Source organism: Sciurus vulgaris, assembly GCF_902686455.1.
Source record: "Sciurus vulgaris genome assembly, chromosome: 2".
Taxonomy (NCBI): Eukaryota; Metazoa; Chordata; class Mammalia; order Rodentia; family Sciuridae; genus Sciurus; species Sciurus vulgaris.
This window is the reverse complement of record NC_136462.1, coordinates 51543613-51568736: the sequence shown is the minus strand read 5'-3', so window position 1 is coordinate 51568736 and position 25124 is coordinate 51543613. Positions and strand designations below refer to the sequence as shown.

Here is a 25124-nt window from a genome sequence, read left to right as displayed (position 1 = left end):
TTTTACAGTGCTGAGATGTCCAAATAGGTCCAAACAAGATATAATGAATATATTTTAAATGTGAGTACTTTGGTTGTTAGGCTCTGACTTTGTTTTTGGCATTACTTGTATAATCACATCATTTAAATGAGTCATTCATTACAGGTAATCCATTCAAAACACGGGGACTTGCTCAATACACAGTATTGCAAAGCACTTAGACTTGCCTTGATTTGGAATACTTTAAAGATGCTGACAATAGCTACATGTTTCTTTTTCTTCATTCAGCAAAATAAAAAGAGAAACCACAAATTTGTTTTCCATGTGTTAAAAAACCTAAAGCTGTCACAAAACCTTATTGATTTCTTAAAAAAAAAAAATTCCCTCCAAACAATACCTGCTCTAGGTATTGGTGCATTATTGAAATACTAGACCTGTAAGATCTCTTTCCATACGTCAAAAGCCTATTATTTCATGATATGTTTATGTAAAATGTGCTGATGGATATATCAACAGTACACTGATGCTTCTGGGAAGGATTCACATTTAAAACAACTTTTCAAGCCTAGATTTAGTAAGAGTCTTAGAAAAATAAATAAAACAAAATGCTGTGGTTGGTTCTCCCCTTTACTTCTCTCCCTTCACAGATTTGGGCATAAGAGTTCAGGCTTTTAAAAAGCAGAAGAAAGCAAAATACGATAACGAAGGTTTTACTATCCACAGTTTCCTTTTCTTAGTGTAATGCATTATCCCCAAGGTAAACTTGCTTCCCTTTCTTTAAAATGAAGATTCAGTCTTATAAGACTATTTTAAATAACTGTTCTTAGATCAAAATAAAGTTTAAAAAACAGTGCTTTTAATAAAAAAGCAGCAGAATGCCTATAAAATACGTAACTTGTGATTAAGAAGAGTGCCATTAAGAAGTCTAAAAGCAGCTGGACACAGTGGGTCACATTTGTAATCCCAGTGGCTTGGGAGGCAAGGAGGATTGCAAGTTTGAGGCCAGCCTCAGTTCAGTAACTTAGCAAGACCCTAAGCAACCCAGTGAAACCCTTCTCAAAATAAAAAATAAAAAGGGCTGGGCATGTAGCTTAGTGGTGAAGTGCCCCTGGCTTAAATTCCCAGTAACAAACAAACAAACAAAAAATAACAAAAAAAAAAAAAAAAAGAGAGAGAAAAAGTCTGTAAACAAAATCTAAACCTAATTTGAAGTGTACATTAATCTCTTTAAAAGTCTGTTTAAACAGTAAGTTATATCATAAGTGACTGGTTTAAAATTTCCACTCTAAACTTTCTCAAAAATAAACTGTCACACAAATGTATAAATTTAAGTTATTCCTGATGTTTCTTATATTTATCTTTTTTTTCTCAATTTTGTAGGTATAGTAAAGCAAGAAATTAAGTTCCTATGTGTTGGCTAAATTTATTTGCATCTGATTTTGGGTTAAGTATTTTTATTTTTTATTGGATTAAATATTTTGTATTTGGATTTTGGATACAGGGATTCTATGTGTACTCTAAAACTTTTCAAAAAGCCGTATTTACATTAATTGTACAGCATTTTATATACACATAAATACAAATTTATAGGAAACAAATTAACCTACACTTTTTATAATGTAAAAAATAAAAAATGCAACAAATGTGATCACATGCAAAGTTGGCTGTTTGAGAAATATGCATGGTGCCTGTTCCAGTGGTTCCTTGAATAACTTGAAGCATGGCAATGAACACACCACAGATGCTTAGTTTATTTTTGACCTCAGTCTAGGCCAATCCAGTTTTTTTTTTTTTTTTTTTTTTTTTTTGCGGTGCTGGGGATTGAACCCGAGGCCTTGTGCTTCGGAGGCAAGCACTCTACCAACTGAGCTACATCCCCAGCCCTAGGCCAATCCAGTTTTAAGTGAAAAATTTTCTGTTAAAGCTAATGCCATACAAGTAGTTGAGTTTACTGAGAATATTTGTACTAGAGAAGAAAGATTTAGGGAAGGCATGATAGCAGATGTCAAATATTTGGAAGCATAAATATAGGGAAGGATCAAAATTCTTTGTCCAGGGGGAAATCAGGACTTTCTAATAAGAGCTATGCAAATCCTGGAAGTTCTGCTTCACCAGGGTGAACTCTTAGTCCCATGAGTAGAAGTGCCTTTTCAGGGCCCTGGTAGTGAGGACTCCTGGGCTGGCAGGTGAGACTGATAGGTGGTTAGCCCCTGAGGATCCCTGAAGTTCCTTGATGGAAATTATTTTGTTTGAGATTGAATTTCTGGCGTTATAAGACTTCTTAGGCAGTTTGCTTTATCTTGTATTTCTGCCTATAAAGTAGTGTTTGATTTCTGTTATACTCCTTGTAAATAGAAGGGTTTGACCTTCCTGAAATAGATCAAAGTGAGAATTTCTGATCTTGTTTCTCTCCCATGAAGACAAGTAGGTGGCTGTGATGAGCTTTGGTAGCGTCCTGCACCTTGTAAGTCCTCTACTGTCCACTGGAGGAAGTAGGCTAGAAGCAGAGATTTAAACTGGGGTTGGCAGGGATGTTACCCACTCTCAAATGTTTACTGTTCCAAAAGTTCTGACCTTGAGAAAGAACGGGAAGTCTTGTTCGGCACTCCTTTGTTTCAGATAGCATGCCAGTACTTACCACAGTAAGGAATTTTTAGGATCGGATTTGAGGTATAGAAGGGTAAGAAGCACGGACATTTTGACCTCCATTAAACAAACAATAACAACTCTCCCATAAGTTGGAAAAGGTTTTTAACTCTAAAATCAAGGCTTTTTTTCCCGACATTTAAATGCACTAAAATGTAGAATGAAAACCCTATGGCTGGAAATATATAAGACAAATAAATAAGGTCACGTGGTTTATATATCTCCAATTCTTAGAGAGGCCTGGCAGTAGTTCAGGAAGACAGTCTAAAGAAATGTTCCCTGAGTTCTTAACCTCACAGATAAGTCCATGAACTTCAAGACTTTTGAGATAGGAAAACCCACAATGACCGCACACCCCTCCTCCAAGAGTGAGTGTGTAGTCCAAAGTGGTTTGTTCAGTGCTTTCCCTTTAGTTCAAATGTTTTAAGAATGTGGCTTTATCCATTTCTTAGAAAATAAGGATCCAAATGAAATTTCTAAGAGGAGGAAGAAAAAAATTGTTTAAAGAAAATAAAGCTTCATCATTAGTTAAGAGTACAGTTGAGTAAATCAGTTCTAAACCTCTCATACAATAAGAGCAGTGCTGGTAGGTGGCAGAAGGTATAGCTCTATGAACTTGGGTTTTTCTGGTCTCTGTTATTGAGTCCAGCCTTCCTATCAAATAGAATCATAGTCTACCAATTAATTCAAAGAACCAAAACTATTACAAGCAGAATGACTTTTCAGTATTTAAATGTGCAACACCTAAATTTGTTTTTAAATAAAGTTCTTAATAATCATTCTAATAGGGTCTCAGATTTAAATATATGGGGTTTATACACAGATTGGCATACAATAGTGATTTAGAAAAACACATTGAAAACTGGGATTTAAAGTCTCTTGAATTGTTTTCATATATTCACTTTCTTGGTACCTACTAGAATACTTAAAAAATAAATTATTTGTATGTGTTGAATTCAAACAGTGAAATATATGATTGTTTGGAACTCCTACAGGATCTATTTAGAAAAACTTGTTGCAATAAATAGACTCCAAATCTGTTGCTGGAACATTTAGGTTAGGCTTAATTTTAAGCCATTAAAAGTTTTTGTTTTTTTTTTTAAAGAGGGTTAAGAGATACTACTGAAATGTTCCATCTCTCTCAGTAAAGTGCACAAAAATGAGTGCATCCTTTGGTGTGGCTATGACCTCAAGGGAGGAGTAGAAGTCAATGGTGCTGGTGTCAGGTTCCTGACTATATTACTGAGGCTTGCAATCTTCTCTTCCAGGAGGTAATTTTTCTTCTCTGCTGTTTTCTGTCGCTGTTCAGTCATTTCCAGAGCTTTCAGCAACTGGGCATTTTCAACATACAAATCCTTCACCATTGCATCTGCTTTAGTATTCTTGCAGAGCTAGAAACAGAACCAGAAACATTGTGACTCCATTTCTGTAATTAATCTTTTAAATTGAGGTCTGACATCAGGACAGATGCATTATAAAGGCAAATTATGCCTACCGGTTCCATTCTTTACTTTTACAGTATAGCTTTAACATCAGATTCAGCAACAGGGAAACAAGTAGAGCAAACCCACTTTTTCTAAGCTGTCTCTTTTCGTGTTTGTAGAAGTTACCAATAAAAAGAACAGATTGCTCTTCGAAGGCTCCAAAAATGAAAACTTATTTCCTACCTAAACTAAGTGTATTCCTTTATTCATTTTCTGAAAACATCACAAATACTTTTGAACTTAAATTTTTGAGCTGTAATGTGCGAACTGTATTAAACTCCAAACAGTGGAGTCTGAAGCTCACTATTCACATTTACAACCTATTGTTTATTTCAAAAACTGGCTCACAAATTACAAAAAAGAGGTGAGATTTTGGCAGTTGCTTTTCTTCTGCTTCTTCCTCTTTGCATGGGGCCTTGACTAGAAGGTATATTCTAATCCTTATAGTTAGGACATATAGTCTAGGTTGGGGTGGGAAAACTGTTTTTAGCGGACGGGGGATACTTTTATTTTTGCTTCTTTAATATCTTCAATCTCCTTTCCCATGTTATACTTTTAACTCTTCACTTGATTCCCAATTTCAAGCAGGGCATTTTAAAGAATAAAGGTTTAAGGGAATGAAGAGCAACTACAGAGTGGCTAACTTATTAGCATTTCAAAGGTCAATGATAATTTAGATGACTGGTACATATAACATTAGCATTTCAGAACCTATTCTCTATTGAAATATTCTAATACCACCTGTCTTCTTTTCTTTGTCCCCCTCTTCCTCCCTTTAAGAAACACTTCAATGGTTCTTCAAGACCTAAAGAATAAAATTCACTCTTGGGATACCAAGTGAGGTTCTCTCTTTCTGTCCCCTCCAGTTTTTTTCCTCCCAGGACAGTATGAACTGGCAATATCCATGTGTCTATAGACGTTCACACCCTGCAAGGTAACCTAACTCTGTGATGTTCCCATAGCCTAAAATGTCCTTCCCATAGTTGAAATCTCACTCAACCCTCAAGATTTGGTTTAAGAGGCCTTCATGAAGCTTTCTTTCAACCTCTGGGTTTGATAGAGTGCCTCTTCTCTTGTGTTCCCATCTACTGAAATAGGACTGATGCTATTTTATATATTTTTTGACCTACCATTTGGTGGAATACTTGGTACCTTGTGGGTGTGCTAGAATTCACCTTCCATATGGGCAGGGATGTCATTTTGTTCACTATTGCATCTCTAGTGCCCCAAACAGGACATGACACATAGTAACTATGTGTTGAACAGATGAGTACTTAAAGGATTGAATGGGAAAATGTTCACTGTTAGGACTTTCTTTTCAGTTCATTAAGATATATAGGGCAAAGGAACATTCCTATCTATACCTGTTTCCAGACCCTCTTTTGGGGTTATCATTCTCAGGTTTTATTTATCTAGAAAACCAAGTTGGGCAATTTTCCCTGCCCCAGTTTATTTCAATCTTGTTCTCCAGAGAGATTTATAACACTATCCTAGGAGTTAGTCCTCCTTGCATAGCTCTTTGGAAGATGCACACTAACCTCTAACCACTGAGGTCACTTCTGCCACCAGCAGGTGAAAGGATAAGACTGCTTAGTGGTCTGGAATTTGGGGGTCCAGATTTTATACACAGCACATCCTTTTGGGGCAATGAAGTACTTTTTGAACTTGTCACAGCTACTAAGAACAGGAAAGCAAAATCTCCATTTATTACCCACCAATACCATTTTTCTGTTTGTTTAAATGGCATATTGTTTATCTTGGGCAGAAAAAAATCCAATAAGTATTCAATTTGAGCCACTGAACCTCACTGGGAATGCTTTAGATCCATGTTAATTAGTGTTAGCAAATACTCATTTTTTAAGCTTGTGGTGGACAAACGTATACCTTGAAGAGCTTTGAAAGAATATAGAATTCACATTTTTGGGGCAGTGTGAGGGAGAGTGAATCCTAAGTTCTTCTAGACATCTATAGAATTTGCCTTTATTAGACAACACAAGTTAGCAAGTTAATGGCAAGAAAGGAGTGTAAAACTGGAATGTGGGGTGGGTGGACAGAGGTGTCTGGGGAGGCTCACTTGTTCTTTGAGCTGATTCACTTTCTCTTGAAGAAGTCTTTTCACCAGTTTCAGTTTCTGTTCAACTTCTATCATTCGTTCCTCCATAATAGATACCAGCTGTTCCTGGCTTCCCTGAAGGGAAGAAAAAAAGAGTGTATCATCATTTGAAAATCATGCTACATTGAAAGCACTAAAAGTTTATTCTTGCCACAAGATGCCTAGAGGAAGTACAGCCAATGTTTTGCCTTTTAAACAGGAAGGATGGATTTCTGAGCACTGCATGGATTGCACAGGTCAGAAAAGTAGTCCTATCAGAGAAAGAATCAAAGAGAAAACAAAGAATCTTACCTGTGGTACCACCGTCCCCTGATAAAAAGAAAAATTCTTAAAACCCATAACTGAATACCTGTGTGCGCCTCTTCTACAGTAAAATGGGCATCCAAAGTAAATTAAAAGATGGTGATCAACTTCCAATCTGATTTGGGTCTTTGCAATACTGTGGGTCTCTCAGCAACAAAACACTGAATTTATTCAGCATTGCGAATATTTCCAATCAGCTTGCAACACATGTCTGTTTTTCCTTAGAAATAACTGATTACTTTTTTGAGGGTGTGAGGGTTTTTTTCTTCATAATCATCAGTGTCTTCCTGCCAGTTTCTCTAGTCATCTGTTTCCCAATCTGACTCGTTGATGTGAGGCAAACATCTGGATTGGAGGATGGGTTTATCATCAGAGTAGATTAAAAATTAAGACTCTTCTCTCCACAGACAACTCCTAGATAAAACCAACGGGCAGGAAAGCAGCCCTAGCTTTCTCCCTCTCTTCACACAACAGTGATGGGTTACGTATGCAGGTTTTTGGAAGCAGAGTGCTCTAAAGAGAGATTAGAGCATGACTGACTGTCCCTCCCCTTGGCTAGCCCCTGACCCCTCAAAATGTCCACATGAGGAATTTCAGATTTCAAAAGGTACTTCAAATTTTGACATACAGTCCAGGTGTTAATGGCAGATGGAACTTAAATATTCCTTTTTTCTTTTAAAGTACTGTGAATTGAACCTAGGGGGTGTCACACCACTGAGCTACATCCCCAGGCCTTTATATTTTATTTTGAAAAAGGACCTCCCCAAGTTGCCCAGACTGTCCTTGAACTTGCCATTCTCCTGCTTCAGTTGGTTGCTGGGACTACAGGTGTGTGCCACGCCTTGGCTGCAGTTACACATTTTTAAAAAGGCATACTTTAAAAAACACACAGAATGACCAAATATGCGTTAAAGCCAAAGTTTGCTTAGATATTAAGTAATAGCATTTAATCATAAAAGAAACAACTAACTCATGTGACTAATTTTAAGACAAAAGTTGTAGTAAGCCGAAGTCTAATGCAAAAAGCTGAATTTCAATAAATTGGGCATTGAACATCTAGCTTTTAAAAAGTCCTATTTATTTTAAAGGACAGATGACTTTTTAAAGTTCAAATACAAATAAAAATGCTTAATTTCCACTTGCCTAAAAAAAAAATCAAAATTTAAAACCACAGTTGCAGAAAATTCCAAGTATACAGAATATGGCAAAAGAGTGGGGGGTGGGGAGGAAACACAGAGGCAGGCATATATTTAAAATTTATTTTATTGTTTCATCAAAATTTTCCTTTTTTTCTGTCAAAAAGTATTATACATCTTATACAAAACAGTATAAATAACCCTGATTCTCTTCAAATTCCATATATAAAAGTAGTACCTTTTCTTAAAAATAATTACAACTTATGGAATGAGAAAATATATAGAATACATCCTTTCAAGAGTCTTAAATCCACACTCTTTAACTGGTATAAATAAAATGATTTATAACAAGTAGAAATCTGTGAATTTGATTCACAAGATCTGTCATTTCTACATAAATAAATAATACTGCAAAGGCTTAACAGTAAAAATCATAATAGAATAATTTAAAAGAGCACTTATTCCATGTCTCGGCTTATGCCTCTGTTAGTGTGGTGTGTGTGCATGTGTGGGTGTGTGCATTTGTGAGTCTGCCATGGTAACAAATGCCATCAATAGCAGCCCAGTTTTCACAGGTGCCCAATCCTTCTGCAGGAATCTGCATGCACTGCTCGCTGCTCCGGTAGCAAGGCCTAGAGAAAGAAGGCAAGTGGTATACTTCACCCTGATGTCCAGATTATGTATTTTGAGGGAGTCTAAATTCACACATTTATGATGCAAACAATTTTTCAAAGCACACACAACACTACACACGCAAGCAAAGCAACACAAAGGCAGAAGACATTACACCACTCCACGCACAGACAACATGCAGATTCCAATAATATTCTGTATTCTTAGAATTAGGGTCAGCTTGGTAACTGGAAATGTGAGAGCCTGCAGTGGGAATCTAGTCCGAGTAGCAGCACAGTCTGTTCTGGCTGGGGGGCTTTTTTTTTTTTTTAATACAAAAAAATCTTAAGTTTTTGTCTAATCTTGAAGCAAATGGAGTAAAAGAATATTTTTAATTTTTAAATATGGGTGGGTGGTTAGGAAGAGCATGCTTTGAATATAGCGTGTATGGGGGTCAACGAATAGAATCTTGGCCAAGTCATTTGGTTTAGAAGGTCCATTAGGAACTGAGGTTAAGGTTTTATAGTTCAACGACATAATAAAGAACTGAAGGATCTACCATTGCAATTTTAATTCAAAAAATTAATTTTAATACTGGGAAGCTAAAAAGCACAAACTTCAAAGTTTTGTTAGGAAGAATAGGTAGCAAGAGTACCATACTTCCTAACAAAGCACAGATATATACGAGTAGCAGAGGAAAACAAATGCTCCTGTGGATAATTATAGTGCTCTTGTGACTTTACCAAGCTACTCTAAAGGGATTTAAAAGGAGTTGTGAAATTCCTTATCAAACATTAATGGAGAGGTAAGGTGATGGAAACAAGTGCATCTAAACCAGAGGGAATTTAGAATTCCACAAAAAAGTACTTGTTCTTTTTATTCCTAATTATGAATAAACTACATGGGTAAGACCAAAGAGTTGTGAAACTTCTGAAAAAAGATGATTATGAAATGTTTGAAAACCTAGGTAATAATATAGTACTTGGTAGTGACTCAGGATAAGCCTAATTCCAAGGAATGGGAAGACCTTTATTTTCTTAAAAATAGTTTTTCAGACTAGATCACTTAAAAAAATTGAGCTTAATGATTATATCAACTAAAAAGTATGTCACCAACTACACTTTCCACCTTAATTGTGAAATGCCCCCACCTGTAAATTCCATGGACATTGGCGGGCCCTACCCTACCCCTCTGCTGTAGGAAAACTAAGGATGTTTTGTTCCTAGTGTATATTCCAGAGCTGCACTTTGTCTGTAATATTTTTGACATGAGATGAGAATGCTGGACAACTGTACACTATGCCCACGTGACTCAGATGCTTTGTCTTCTACTACAAGTGTACAAAGGAGACCCAGAACATCTCAGAAGTGGAGAGCTGGAAAGTAGTGCTGCAAAAACCAAACAAAAGCCAGCACTGCAGGACTCTGGATTTGTGATACGGGGAAGGTGACACTCTCTGATAGTAGATTTAGGTTCTTTCTCCCCACCTTTGAACTGGTTTAACTTCAAATAAAAGTAGAATTATTAGGTGATCTGAGTTTATTACTAGAGGAAAAGAATGCTTCATACCTGTGGCGTGTTGGTTTCGGAGGTCCTGTTGTCAAGTTCCTCCTGTAGGTGCTCATTTCTCCTTTCTGCCTGCAGTAGCTGGTGTTGAAGCTGCAGAAAGTGCTCCCTGGGCACCATTGGACAGGCCTGCTGCTGGAGCAGCTGCAGATCCCAGTGAGGGGATGGGCTAAGCATCACAGTGGACCTCAGGTGCTGCATCTGAAGGACAAGGGCAAAGGCCTGGTCAGCAGCAGTGCCTTCTATCACGGAGCTGCCCTGGAATGTGTCAAGCAATAGTGAAGCCTGTGAATTTGCTAATGGCCCCACACCCACCCATAGCTTGGAAACAGGACCGCACATGAGCCAGAGTGGGACATAAATGAGAAGAGCCATTTTGCATAGGAGATAATATAATGAATAGCAGACTTTCTCAACATTTTTAGACTTTAACAAATAGCACTTCATCATCTTGAGTGACTGTGGGAGCCTGCGGCATAATGCATAGTATATCTGAATTCCACCTCATTTTTTCTTATGCTAGAATGTTTGATAACCTTACTCCTGTTTTAAAAACCTGGGGTCAGGATAGGGAAATCAGAGAAAGTGGTTGTGCTTTAGCCTTGTGCCACTTTACTTACCATTCATAAATATTCTTAAATGTTCAACTACTACCTATTTTCTAACCCCAAGTAAACAATTTTTAAGAATCTTGTCTTGTACCTAAAATTACTTAAACCCATTTTTGACTTATCAATGGGTAGTTAAACCCTGAACAGCACAAGACAGGCAATTCTGGGGCATAAGGCCATATCCTAGAACAGTTGAGAACTGGAGTACAAGACAATGAGGAAATGGTGTGAAAACATGAGAATCAAATTTAGGGAGAGGAAAAGGGAGACAGTGCGCTCCATTTTGGCAAATGGAACATGCCACCTCACATTGATCAACACACTCAGCAGACACAGGGCTCAATGGAAGGCATGCAACATAACGAGAAGAAGTACCTCCAGGCTTGAGTGAGGGGAAAAGGACTTCTAAAATTCAACCACAATTAAATGCTACTATGAAACTGTAGAGCCACTATCCATTTCTTTAAATTTCTGGGGTGGGCCATTACCCATTTTGAAATACTTCTAGTTGTAGATTCAGAAAAGCTACCATTTTATTTTCATGAATGAAAAAATATGGAGAACTATGATCCCATGATTTTATACCAGTGGGATAATTTTTTTTTCATACAATGCTTTTAATACTGATGAAAATCCTAATGTAAATGCAAATAGAGACATTCCATAGTTAAAGCAAAATGAAAATGGATACTGGCTCTTACCCAAAGTACTTATGCACTGGTAGAGTCAATAGAAATGATTATATGAACAAAGAATTTAATGAGATGTCCCCATGCTATGAAAAAAAGTGCATTGAAAGAGATCTACCTTCACACACTATCTCAGTCAGAGAACTGCACCCTTCTCTGCCACTTCCAACCACTGAATTCTAGATACAGGTTAGCCATAGACAAAAACAAACAAAAGAAAATCATAGGAGTTAGAAAAAGAGGAAGAAAAGTAAGAGTTATAAAAAGAGAAAGAACAGTATCATTTGGTTATGTTACATACATGAATAAAAGCATAGGAAGGGCTAACATTTACATTTTTTGGTATGTAAATTTTATAGACATTAAAATGTCTTAATAACTCTAATCCTGCAATTGCATCCTCATGGCTATAATTTGATTGGTTTTGTGTTTGTGTGTGTGTGTGTGTGTGTGTGTGTGCGTGTGTGTGAGAGAGTGAGAGACCTTGCCACTTTTACCTGTGCCCATCCCAATATAATTATTTTAAAAATTCCAGGTCTATTATGGAATGGATCTGATGTTAAAACTCTTGTCATTAAGATGTAGAATATAAACTATTTTTGTTCCACTAAGTTGTTGGCTTTTACAGTGGTACACAGCAGACTTGAGAACTGCTGAGATGGTCTGTACTACCTCCCTTTTCTTTTTTGAATGTTCAAACTGAGTTGTTTATTGAATGCTGCTTCATCTAGTTAAATCCCTGGAGTGGAAGTTAAATTCTAGCCCTAATTCTTCCACCTCCTACTCTAGTCATTTGCACACTTTCATTACACGAGTAGGATATGTATTGCATTACATCAGTGACTTTCCAACTAGCATATAGAGAGGAAGAGACTTTCCCCCAAGGGAACGCATACATCAGATCAAAATTGCCTAGAAAGCTTTGCTCAAATTCCCTGATCCCAAAGACTCTGATGTAGACACATCTCCCTGCCTGCTCACCACCCCTTCCCATCAGAGAGGAAGAGCTACACTGGTTCCTCAGGTGAGCTAACAAAAAGATGATATGAAAGCCACAGCACATTACCCGAACTGGCCTAAAGTATAAATCCCTACTCTAACAATCCAGTTCATAAGTCTGTCAGTGTTAATGTTTAATGGTTAGAGTTTCTGTTTAGAGTGAGGAAAAGGTTTCAGAAATAGTTATATAACATTGTAAATGTAATTAATGCCATTGAATTTTAAACTTAAAACTGGTTAAAATAGCAAATTTTATGTTATGTGAATATTTACCACAGTTTAAAAAATTAATAAGGTAATATACCCCAAGCCATAGAACTGTTTGCTTTAAATATGTGATCATACATGAATTTATAGCTCAACAAAGTTGTTAAAAAATCCAATATGTGTAAATCTAGGGTTAGCAGTTCTTAATTCCTAATGGAAGTTTCATTAGAAGAGTGTACGAAATGTTCTCTTTAGCATTTGAATAGAACATTCATACTTTTTCCTTATTCAGTTCCAGTGCCAAGAACGCTTAGTTTTCCTTATTTATTAGCAAATATTTACTACTTACTGATCAGGAAAAAAAATGATGGGGGATTACATCTGATGGCTGATAATATAAAGTGGGACTGAGAGATAAGTGGGCTTCCCAGGCAGGAGGAGCAGGTGGAGAACCAGCTTCTTGGCAGAGCATTTGGAGAGTATCCAATAGAGTAATCACCATAGAGTATACCCTGTTACTTCTGAGTTTATTACTAGACACTTTGGGCTTAGCTTTGGATAGCTTATTCATTAGAATATATAATTATTTTGTCAGAAAAAAACATACCTACATCTAAGTGTAGCCTGCAACTCAAGGTTTTGAATGCATTTATTATATGCTGTCAGAAAACATCATTTGGACTTCACTATTTATACTTTCACTAATCTTCCTATTAGTGGATAAATCAGAGAACATAAAATCACCAGAAACCTCATTGGTCATTTAAATGTCAATGTGATATGTTTGTCCATATTTTTCACAGTTTAAAACTAAGCATTAATTTTTAAAGTCACCTAGCATGTATCTAGCATTATAAGAAAGTATTTAAATATCTCTCTTCCTTCCCATAATTCTGGCTTAAAAATACTTGTGTACAAATTTTAAGAGCACAAAAAGACATTTTTCTATGCATGCTTCTCTACATTATATAAATTTTACAGTTAACTAAATGTTGGCTTGATTGAAATACTTTCATCTACCCAATGCAAAATATCTCAGCCTAAGTTTTACTTATTAAGGAGGGCTTGTATATAAGTTGTTTTCTATCCTAGAATGGTACTCAGTCTGTATCACAAAATAAACTGATTGGAATCCAATATCCAAGCTCACGAGTTTTCCAAACATTTTCATATTTATCAGATGTATCTCCAACAAGGCAAGTACAAGTACAAGTAATGGACAATAACAGTTTTTTCCCCCCAGTGCTTGGGAGTGAACTCTGGGCCTTGTACATACCAGGAAAGTGCTCTATCACTGAGCTCCTCTCCCAGCCCTACAATAGCTCTTGAAAATAAATTTATAAATGCAAATGGTCTCAGATTCCTTGGATAGATTTCCTAACTGAAGAGGCTGTTGGTGCAGTACTGGAGTATCAGGACCCTGTTAAATACACACTGATGACAAGAGCTCCGGGACCCTTGTCCAATATCAGGCCAAGTCCCTACCATTGAATTTATTGAGGCGCAGGTCTTTGAATTTTAGGTCAACATTGTTTCCTTTTCTGAAAAGCAGTATGGAGTTACATGATCATGCAATTAATCAAAAATATCTATTAAACTTGCTAAGACAGACCAAAGAATGCAGCTTGAAAGTGTAATTTGATTTTCACGACAGGAATTCAATGCCAGGTCCAGTTTCTCCCACAATTGGCTCATTCACGGATTAAAATATTCTTCATAGTTAAGGTCATTTGCTTAAAAACTTACCTCCAGTAGCTGCTCATCCAGTTTCACTTGTTTCTTTTTCAGGCCTTCATTTTCCAAATGAATTGTTTCTAATTCTCGTTCAAGGGAATTAATCTGATTAACCTGTTAAAAAACAAAATTCCTTTAAAAAAATTCTGAATTGCTCTATTTTATTTTGAAAAATTTATGAGTCAGAAATCTTGATTCTTGGAAGAAAGTCAAGATAATTCAGCAAAGGAAAACAACAATGCAATTCAGTTCAATGCTGATACTTAAGTTATCTAGGTTGAACTAAAATTTAAGCAAGGTAGGTGTTTTTTAAAAAATTTTTTTAGTTTGTAGATGGACACAATAACTTTATTTTATTTATTTATTTTTATGTTGAGGATTGAACTCATGCTAGGAAGCGCTTTACAACTGCAGACCCAGTAATGCAGGTTTAATTACTACTTCTCATGTATAACAAATTCTTTAAAGCAGCTGGCTTTTAAAACTCTCATCCACTGTAAGAAATACATTTTATTCTGTAACCCCATACCCAATCAATTATTAGTACATATCACTAAAAGAAAATGTTTATTACATAGTAATTATCCTTACCAGGATTCCTTTACTGATATTTCCTAGTATATTTTATTAACTTAAAAAATACTGGTTTTTACTCAGTTGATTTAATGATCCTCTACTATAGCTCTGCAGTGTGGAAATTACTATCTTGAGAATATACATATCTTGATTTATATAACTTTTTTTAATTTTAAAGATGAAATTAGAAGATTTTATGAGTATCTACTTTTGGAATTCTCTTTACTACTAAGTGTTGGCTTAATTGAAATATTTTCATTACTCAATGCAAAATATCTCAGCCTAAGTTTTACTTATTAAGGAGGGCTTGTATAACAGGCCTTTCTAAAAGGTTGGTTAGTAGAATCTAGTAAGCTACAGGATACAGAACCAGAAGATTGCTAAGTAGAAAACATGACACTATTTTAGGTGGCTGATTTTTGCTTCTATCAAAAAAGTCAAGGCTAGCAGCTAACATTTCGAGGTCCATTTAAAATTGTTATTTTAAAATCCATCTTAAGATTTTTCCCTTGTTGAGACGATAGGTGAAACCCACTCTTTTTCTGACAAATTTACTTGAAAGTAACTGAAATTATTTAATTTCAATTTAGCACACCCTTTCTTACTGTAAATGGTCATACTTTCACAAATTAAAAAAATTAGAGTATAACAAAATATTGCTCATTCTTCCCATATTTTTAAACAATTTTTTTTAAATAGGTATTTGTTTGATTGGCTCTTTTTTTATAGCTTTAGTTTATTTATTTATTTATTTATTTAATATTTTTAGTTATAGGTGGACACAATACCTTTATTTTTATTTTTATGTGGTGCTGAGGATTGAACCCAGGGCCTCACACATGCTAGGAAAGCACTCTACCACTGAGCCACAACCTCAACCCCTTAAACAAATGGTTTTTAAGAGGAGGAAGGTATTAGAGAAAACTAAGTTTCAGTTTAGGAAAAGAAAGGAAAACAACAACAAAAATCCTGAGAATTACATGATCTAAAACCCTAAATCCATGCAACTGGAGCTGTGCTACAGAGGTTTGACCATGTGGTAGCCAGCCTCCAAGATGGCACCCAATGGTCCCCACCTCATAGTCTGCATCTATCACGTAGACCCCTCCCAGACCATACGAGGGCTAGTCTGTGTATGTACAGATAACAACAAAGACGATGGTATGCTGCTTCCAAGATTATGTTATGAAAGATAATACAATTTCTCTTGATCTTTTGGTTTTGGTGCTCTTATCATCACCTCAAAAAGAAGTCAGCTGCCACATCCTAAGAAATGGCCCAGGTATACATATGATATATATTCCCCAAAACTCACCTTCCTATTAGTAGGAGATTGTTCTTTCTGAAACTGTTCACATTCTCTTTTTAAGTTCAGCTTTTCTTGCTCTGTGGGTTTCACAGTACCTGATGGGTTTAGGTGTTTTTGGTGCTTGGAGGAAAGAAGGTTGGATTCCAACTGACGAACCTAGCAAGAACAAATGCAAAGAGGAAGAAATACTTATGTTATCATGCAGCCAGGAAAAACAAAAGAAAGTTTAAATTCAGTACTTGAGTTCTGTGGTATTAAAAGCCTTTTCTTAGCAGAGTGCCTATAGTCCCAGCTTTAGGGAGGCTGAGGTGGGAGGATCATTTGATCCTAGGAGTTGGAGATTAGTCTAGGCAAGATAGCAAACTTGACCTCATATCAGAAAACAAAAATGACAACAATAAAAAATCTTTTTCAGTCTAACTTGCCAGTCTAAACTACTTGAAGCTTACTTTTATGGATTTCCAAAGATCCTTTCTAGGTAAATCTGGTTGGGTGTATAAATAAGTATTAGACAAGGTAGAAGGAACTTCCGGGTCTACCAAGACTCCAAGAGTCAAATTGTGATGCGACTGTCAAGGAAACAGACAGAGCAGTCCTAGTCCCTTTGGCTCTGGCATGAGTATAACTTTCAGAAGTGAATTAGGTAACAGTCCCATCAGACTGCTTGTAACTGAAACAGTACATTTACACTATGAAGTTCCATGAGGCTGGGTGCATTGGTGCACGCCTATAATCCCAATGGCTCTGGAGCCTGAGGCAGGAAGATTGTGAGTTCAAAGCCTGTCTCAGCAACTTAGTAAGACCCTAAGCAACTCCACAAGACCCTGTCTCTAAATAAAAGGCTGGGGATATGGTTCAGTGGTTAAGTACCTCTGGGTTCAATTCCTGGTACCCAAAAAAAAGTTCCATGAGGACAGGGACCAAGTCTGTCTTGTTTCCCACCACACCTTCAGTGAAGTAGTTCTGCACAGAACAGTTATTCTAAGGAAGATCTGTGACTCTTCAGTTTCTCCTCTGTAGAGGTACTGAAGCATAGATTAAATGGTCAACTTAGGAGCAGAAGTAAGGAATTCAAGCATCAGTTTGTTGGTTGGAAAAGATCTTTAAAAATCATTCAAACCTTGAAATGCTGAGTCTAACTAACTCCTTATAAGGAGTTAGACCCACAAGATCTGAGTCTAATTTTGTCATTTTTGTAACTTCTGGTCTGGGCAGCTAGCCAATTTGAATAAGAAATATATGGTTAACATAATTTCCACAAGTCTATATTTTTTATATCAGGATTAAAATCACAGATTTATTTTAATATAGAACTACTTCTACAAAATTAAAAATATTTTATAAATATATCTGGATAAAATTACATGTAAGTAAATGATAAATGATACATTCTTAAAATAAGTCTTCTTTCACAGGCTACTCAGATTTGTACCCTAGAACCATTTCAATCATATCAAACATTCACTTTCATATCAAACTAATCCTTTTCAAATATATGCCACGATGTGCCAGCCTTTGGAGTTACCTTCTCCCGGGAGTGTGTGAGCTCTGCTTTGGTGTTCTGTACAACAGTCTGGAGTCTCTCATTCTCTTGCCAAAGCAGCTGTTGTTCCTCACTCATCAGATGATCCAACTTGTCCCAAGACAGCCTTTTCGGCTGGCTATGGAGCCCTGATGGATGGGAGGCTGTTTCTGGGGCCCAGTTCTTAAGAGAAAAGTGAAGAGGTAAGCTTTAAAATGACTCTGATGGGTCATTTCTGCTTTAAGAAAGGTATCTTATGTACCTAATGACATCAATACTCAGTAAACAACTTTCAACTTTTTCTGTGTGTCAAATGTGTGTGTGTGTGTGTGTGTGTGTATATATATATATATATATATATATATATATATGAATAAAACTATATTCTTGGAATTTGGTTTTTAAAATCAGCTTTGGAAATTCTCTGTTCAAAATGGGCTTTGGGAAAACTGACCAGTCAAATCCAATAGCAAATAGGATTGTAGGGCAAATTCCAGTTCCTAATAGGACCCAAGTGCATGGAAGTTGGTGGCTTAAAAATTGCCTTGTTCCTAGGAAGTTATCTTTGAACTCAGATAATACTCTTGATTAACAGAAGACACACAAGGAACTCTGAAAGGCACTGCCAACCTGAAAGCTTTCATCAGCCCAACTCTTGCATTTTCACATATGCAATCATATCCCTTTTTAGAATCCAAAACACATATTGTCCATGTAATTGAGGCCTGAATTCAGGAATGTGCTTTAAATTACCAGAGTGATATATATTTTTTGAATCTAAAAATAATTTTTAAAAACAAAACAAAAAAAAGGGTTACAACTAGGTAAGTCTCCTGTCTTTTAAGCTAAATAGGAAAGAAAAATAGTATAATCCCATTTTGAAAAAAAAAATCAGCCCAAAAGTAATTTTTAAAATATCAACTATGTTATTTAAGTATCACCAAGAGATAAAATAACTGAATTAGTGCCTGCTTTCACTATAGATAAAATCTTAACATCCACTCAAAGACTGACAACCATAAAATTCTTCTTAATTTACTTATATACAGATTGATTAGCATTTTGATATTTTAAGATGAAATACGTTCTAACACCATAATGTGCCAGCTAAGGCTTTAACCAGCTCTTCCTGGGCTTGCTGGTATCAGAGGTACTACGCATTAGGTAGCAAAGAATTATCTCCTGAATTTCAGTACTATTGTTTTATGCAATAGTTTTCAGGAAAAGGTTACTTTTCTTGCAGCCCCTGTGTGTGTTCCTTGATTAATTTCTTGCGATGTTTTTCTTAATTTTTTTAACTAAAAAACAGAATGCTCTTACATATCAAAGTTTGAAAATGTTTTAGTTTCATTACTACAAAACTCATCTCAGTTATGGTCTTTTGAATTGTTTAATACCAAAAAATTATCTTTTAATACTACTGTACATTTCCATTTATATGATGTTCAGAAACAAGGATCTCTGACCTATGGTGACAGAGGGGACATAAATTGGTCCCTTCCCAACAGCCTCTCCTTCTCACTGGTTCAGTGAGCACCCACATGTAAAATGAGTTTGGCCCCAGGAAAGTGACAGTGACACTGACATGCTGAGATCTTCAGTCAGTGAGAAGAGCATCTGCTTGACAGAGGGAGGCAGAAGATGCTTCTATTTAAAATTGTGAAGTTTGACCTTTGTGACAAGGAGTGAGACCAGCTGTGTGTGGATTCATGAGGGGGATGGGACTGGTTGAATGCTTGGTACTCCTCAGCTTGCCACCTTAGCTCCCCTTGGCTTGGTCACCTCCTACAAACTTAGAGAAATCCAGAGGCTACAACTGCTGTAGCTTGTACACTTGTCACGTCCCTGAGCATGCTGACTGGGGGTCTCTGATCCAAGAGGGCACAATTCAGATAGGTACAGAGGCTTGGTGAGTGGTACCATGCTCCATCTCCCAGGTACAAAAAAGAGGCATCGGGAGTGAATGTAGCCCTGCTGTGGATGACTTTGCCCTGGCACAAGCTAGTGGGCAAGGAAGGGTGGGGCTCAGCCTACAGACTGCCCTAACTGGTTTGTCCTGTTGTGTTGGAGCTGAGAAGGAACACCCAGGATTGCAGCTGCATCCCACAACCCTGCCCACCCCCACCTGGTGGATTCCAAAACTAGAAATCCCAGAAAAAAGTGTATCCACTTAAAATCTTTTGTGAAGGAGGAATCTTAGCCTCTTTTTGTTTTTGCTTTTATTGTGTCCTAAGTTGTTCTGTTTTCCCTCATTTCATATTTTTATCTAATATTTTAAAAACTATTTAATTGGATTTTTTCTTCCCTTCTTTCTCATTTTGATTTCCTCTTTTCTTTCTCCTCCTTTCATCTTCTCTCTTCCCTCCCCACTTCTCAATATGTTAGTACTGATTTTACTTTATTTAATGTGTCCTAGTTTAGCTTATTCTGTATCATTTCCCTTTTATTCTCTTTGTTTAGTAGACTTGTAGGTTTCATTTCTAATAGGTTTTAATTATGTTAATATCTGTTTTGCTTTTAAATTGTTGCTGTTTCTGGTAGTAATTCTCTTTTCTCAAAGTGGTGCTGAGGACTGAACATGTTGGGTGGTTGCTTTGATGCTGAGATATACCTGAAGCCCAAAGGGTACATTGTGAAGATAAAGTCACTCACTAAAGACCCTAATCATAATAGTGGAAGAGTTGTCCATCTCAACAGATGCATAAATCTCAAGATGGAAACAAAAGAAACATGAGAAAACAAGGGAACATGATGTCTCTAAAAGTTACTAGTTCTCCAATAACTGACTCCATAGCTACTGAATTAAATGAAATGCCAAAGACATAAAAAAAATTAATTGTTAAAATGACCAAAAGTTCAAAGAGAAAAATAAATAGATGAAGGAAGGAAGAAAAACAATGAAGGATATAAAGAGAGCCGAAAAAGCATCTAACAGAAATCTTGGCAATGAAAAGACAAATAAGTCAAATAAAAACTCAGTTGAAAGTCTAACCAACAGATGAGATCAAGTAGAAGAAAAATATCAGGGCTTACAAACAAGGTGGCTGAACTAGAACAATCAGGCGATATTAAAGAAAAAACGAGAAACTATGAACAGAATATACAAAATCTCCGGGACAACTTTGAAATACCAACTCAAAAAGATGTACCCCATTTGTGTACAATGAATTAAAATGCAGTCTGTAAAAATAAAAAAAAATTTTTAAAAAAAGACTCATATGTCTTGAGAAAGGAGTGAAGATATAGGTTAATGGAACAGAAAACCTATTCAGTGAAATAATAGTAGAAAATCCCCCAAATCTTGTGAATGAGGTGGACATTCTGGTACTGGAAACATTTATATTTATATCCCCCCCCCCAACAAAAAGACCAGAAAAGTACCTCTCCACAATGTATTAGTTACAATGTTAAAAATTCAGAATGAAGAAAGTATTAAAAGCTGTGAAAAGTGCCAAATCAATAATATAGGTAAACCCAACAGAATAACAGCAGATTTCTCAACAGAAACTCTAAAGGACAGGAGGGCATGGAATGATGAATTTCAAACTCTGAAAGAAAATAACAGTCAACTTAGATGACTATATCCGGCAAAGCTATCCTTCAGAATTGAAGAAGAAATAAAGACCTGCCAAGATAAGCATAGACTAAAGGAATGCATGACCACTAAGTCAGCACTACATAAGTTAATTAAAAGGAATCCTACTCAGAGAAGAGGAAAGAATATCAGGGCTTAAAGATAAGGTGGATGAAATTAGAACATTCAGATGGATTAAAAATTTAAAAAAGAACACAGGAAAGAATGAATCACATTAGAAGAGTAGATGAGAAGAGAAAATGAAAATTAGGAATGAAAAAAAATTAGAAAAACTAGAAAATGACTGGAATTAGTACATGCCTTTCTATAATAACCCTAAATGTAAATGGTCTTACCTTTCCAATTAACAGAAACATACTTGTGGATTGGATTAAAAATTTTTAATGAACTGTAATAAGTCATCTGAAAATAATGGCAGTTGTATTTCTATATCTCTGTATACCTTCAGAAAAAAATATTTGTTGCCTACAAGAAACATCTCACTAGCAGACACATTACTAACAGTGAAAGGATAGAAAAGAATATCATATTCAAATGAAATCAGAGAGGAAGGAGTACCTATGTTCGTATCTGACAAAGAAGACTTCAAGCTAAAATTAGAATAAACAAAGAAGGTCACTACATATTGGCAAATGGAACAATCCACCAAGAAGATACAATGATTGTAAATATATATGCACCAAATAGAGGTGCGCCCCATTTCATCGAAAGACACTACTCAACATAAAAGGACTGAAAGACCCCAACCCAATAATAGTGGGTGACTAATATATCACTTTCACAAATGGATAGGCCATCCAGATAGAAAAATCAACAACAACAACAACAAAAACCCCAACAGTTAAGTTGTTCTCTATAGCAAATGGACTTAACAGACATCGACAGAATATTCCATTTAACAACAGAATACACTTTCTTTTCAGCAGCTCATGGAACTTTTTCCAAAATAGATCATATTTTAGGCTGAAAGCAAGTCTTAAATATAAAAAAAATTGAAACAGCTTCTTGCAACTTACCAGATCACAATGGAATGAAATTAGAAATCAAAAGCAAGAGAAACTGCATGAATACATGGAGATCAAAAGTACATTTTTGAGCAGTTAGTGAATCATTGAAGAAATTAAAGAATTCCTAGAATTAAATGAAAATAGAAACACAACATCCTAGTACATGTAGGATACAGAAAAGGCAGTTCTAAGAGGGAAGTTTATAGCTTTAAAATCAGAGAGTTCTCAAATAAATAACCAATGATACTCTTTAGAAATAAGAACATACCAAACCCAAAACAGTAGAAAGAAATAATAAAGGTCAGAGGTAAAATTAATGAAACAGTAAGAAAGAATAATACAAAAGATCAAGGAAACAAAGAGTCGGTTCTTCGGAAAGATAAATACTGATAAGCTCTTAGCCAATAAATGAGAGAGAGAGAGAGAGAGAGAGAGAGAGAGAGAGAGAGACAGAGAGAGAGAGATAGATAGATATGGGGGGCAAGGGGAGAAAGAGAGAAAGGATCTAAATTATATAAAATCAGAAACAAAAAATAGCTATTACAATAGATACCACCAAAATCCTGATGCTCATTAGGGACTACTGTGACTATTCTAATAAATTGAACAATCTAGAAAAAAGTGAATAAATTTCAATACACTACAACTTACTAAAATTAAACCAAGAGGATATAAAAACCCTAAATAAACCAATAATAAGCAATGAGATTGAAATAGTAATAAAAAGTCTCCCCAAAAAGAAAAGCCCAGGAACAGATAGATTTGATTTTTAATTTTACCAGATCTTTAAAGAAGAACATCAATGCTCTTCAAACCATTCCATGAAATGAGATGGGAAGGAATGCTTCCAAACGTAGTCTACAAAGCCAGTAACACCCTGATACCAAAACTAGAAAAGGATAACACACAAAAAAAAACAACAAATAAAAATACCAAACCAATATCTTTGATGAACATAGATGCAAAAACCCTCAAGAGAATATTTGCAAACCAAATTTAATTACATATTATTAAGATCACATACGATGATCAAATAGACTTCATCCAGGAATGCAAGGATGGTTCAACATGTGCAAATCAATAAGGTAATACACTGCATAAATAGACTCAAGGACAAAAATCACATGATCATCTCAACAGATGCAGAAAAAACCTTCAATGAAGCTCAACATCCCTTTACAATAAAAGCCCTGAAGAAGTTAGTATAGGAGGATCATACTTCAACATAATAAAACTATATATGACAAACCACAAGTCAACATCATGCCAAATGGGAAAAAAAAATATTTCATTTAAAATCAGACAAACAGGTTCACTCTCACCACTCCTATTCAATTTTGTGCTTGAAATTTTAGCCAGAGCAATTAGAGAAGAGAAAGAAATACAGAAAGCATAAATAGGAAGGGAAGAAGTCAAATTATTCCTATTTGCAGATATGATCCTAGCTTAGAAGACCCTAAAGACTCTACAAGGAGACTTCAAGATCTGTTAAATTCAGGAAAGTAGTACAAAAAAACAAAAGCTTTCCTATACACCAATAACAAATATGATGAAAAAGAATCAGGAAAATAATTCCATTCACAATAACTTAAATAAATAAAATGACTAGTAATCAACCTAACCAAGAAGGTTAAAATTACAGAACAGTGAAGAAAGAAATTGAAAAGGACTGTAGAAGGTAGAAAGACCTCCATGTTCATGGGTCAGCAGATTTAAAATAGTTAAATAGGCCATATTACAAAAAGTAATATACAAATTCAGGCAATTCCCATCAAAATACTGAGGACATTCTTCACAGATCTAGAAAAAACAATTCTAAAATTCATATGGAATGACAAAAGACCCACAATAACCAAAGAAATCTTGAGCAAAATGAACAATGCTGGAGGTATTGTCATACCTGATTTCAAAATATACTACAGAGCTATACTAACAAACTTGTTGTTAGACACATAGACCAAAGATATAGAAAAGAGGACCCAGAAATTAACCCCCATAGCTATGGCCATCTGATCCTTGACAAATGTGTCAAAAACATATTTTGGAGAAAAGACAGTCTCTTTAACAAATGGTGCTGGGAAAACGGAATATACACATGTAGAAGATTGAAACTAGCTCTCCATCTCTCAATGTTGTACAAAAGACAATTCAAAATGGATCAAAGTCCTAAATATAACACCTGAAACTTTGAAACTGCTAAAAGAAAACATAGGAGGAACTTTTCAAAATATATGCACAGGCAGTGACTTCCTGAAAGGACTCCAATAACTCAGGAAATGAAAGAAAGAATTAACAAGTGGAATTAAGGCAAATTAAAAAGCTTCTGCATAGCAGAGAAATGGAGACTAAAAATTAGAGAAAACCTTTGCCAATTACTCTTTCAACAGAGGATTAATATCAAGAATGTGTAAAGAACTCAAAAAACAATATACAAACAGAGAAACAACATGTATCCCATTTGTTTACAATAAAAAAAAAGATACTTCTCAAAAGAAGTACAAATGGCCAATAATTATATGAAAAAATGTTCAACACCTTTAGCCATCAAGGAAATGCACATCAAAACTACACTGAAATTCCACCTCACCTGATCTCTTATGTCTGTTGGAATGGCAATCATCAAGAATACAAAAAACAAATACTGGCAAAGATGTAGGAAGAAAGATCCCTTATACACTGTTGGTGGGAAGTAAATTAGTATAGACATTATTGAAATGAGCGTGGAGGTCCTTCAAAAAAACTAAAAAGAGAACTACCACATCATTCAGCTATACCACTTCTTCTTTTCAAAAATTTTTTTTTAGTCGTTGATGGACTTTTTTTTTTTATTTACTTATATGCGGTGCTAAAGATCGAACCCAGGGCGCACACAGGCCAGGCAAATGCTCTGCCACTGAGCCACAACCCTGGCCCCCAGCTATACCACTTCTTGATATATACCCAAAGGAATTAAAGTCAGCATACTATGGTGATACCTGTATACCCAGTTCATAATAGGCAAGTTATGGATAATGGATAAAATATGTGGTAAATATA

General features: G+C 35.8%; 1 protein-coding gene across 4 annotated transcripts in view; it reads right to left on the bottom strand.

The window, feature by feature from the left end:
• Nucleotides 1-351: 351 nt before the first annotated feature.
• The window catches only part of NIN (ninein), a 100444-nt gene continuing 75671 nt past the window's right edge, over nt 352-25124 (bottom strand). For 3 of the 4 annotated variants that reach the window (XM_079118846.1, XM_079118845.1, XM_079118848.1), the window contains 6 exons: nt 17490-17669; nt 15971-16120; nt 14092-14193; nt 9843-10040; nt 6184-6297; nt 352-4016 (listed from right to left, as the gene is read on the bottom strand). In XM_079118846.1, coding sequence (XP_078974972.1) covers nt 3807-4016; nt 6184-6297; nt 9843-10040; nt 14092-14193; nt 15971-16120; nt 17490-17669 — 954 coding nt within the window. In that variant the 3' untranslated portion in view covers nt 352-3806. Of the gene's footprint in view, nt 4017-6183; nt 6298-7757; nt 8294-9842; nt 10041-14091; nt 14194-15970; nt 16121-17489; nt 17670-25124 lie in introns of those variants that run through there. The other variant, XM_079118847.1, reaches the window with a different exon arrangement.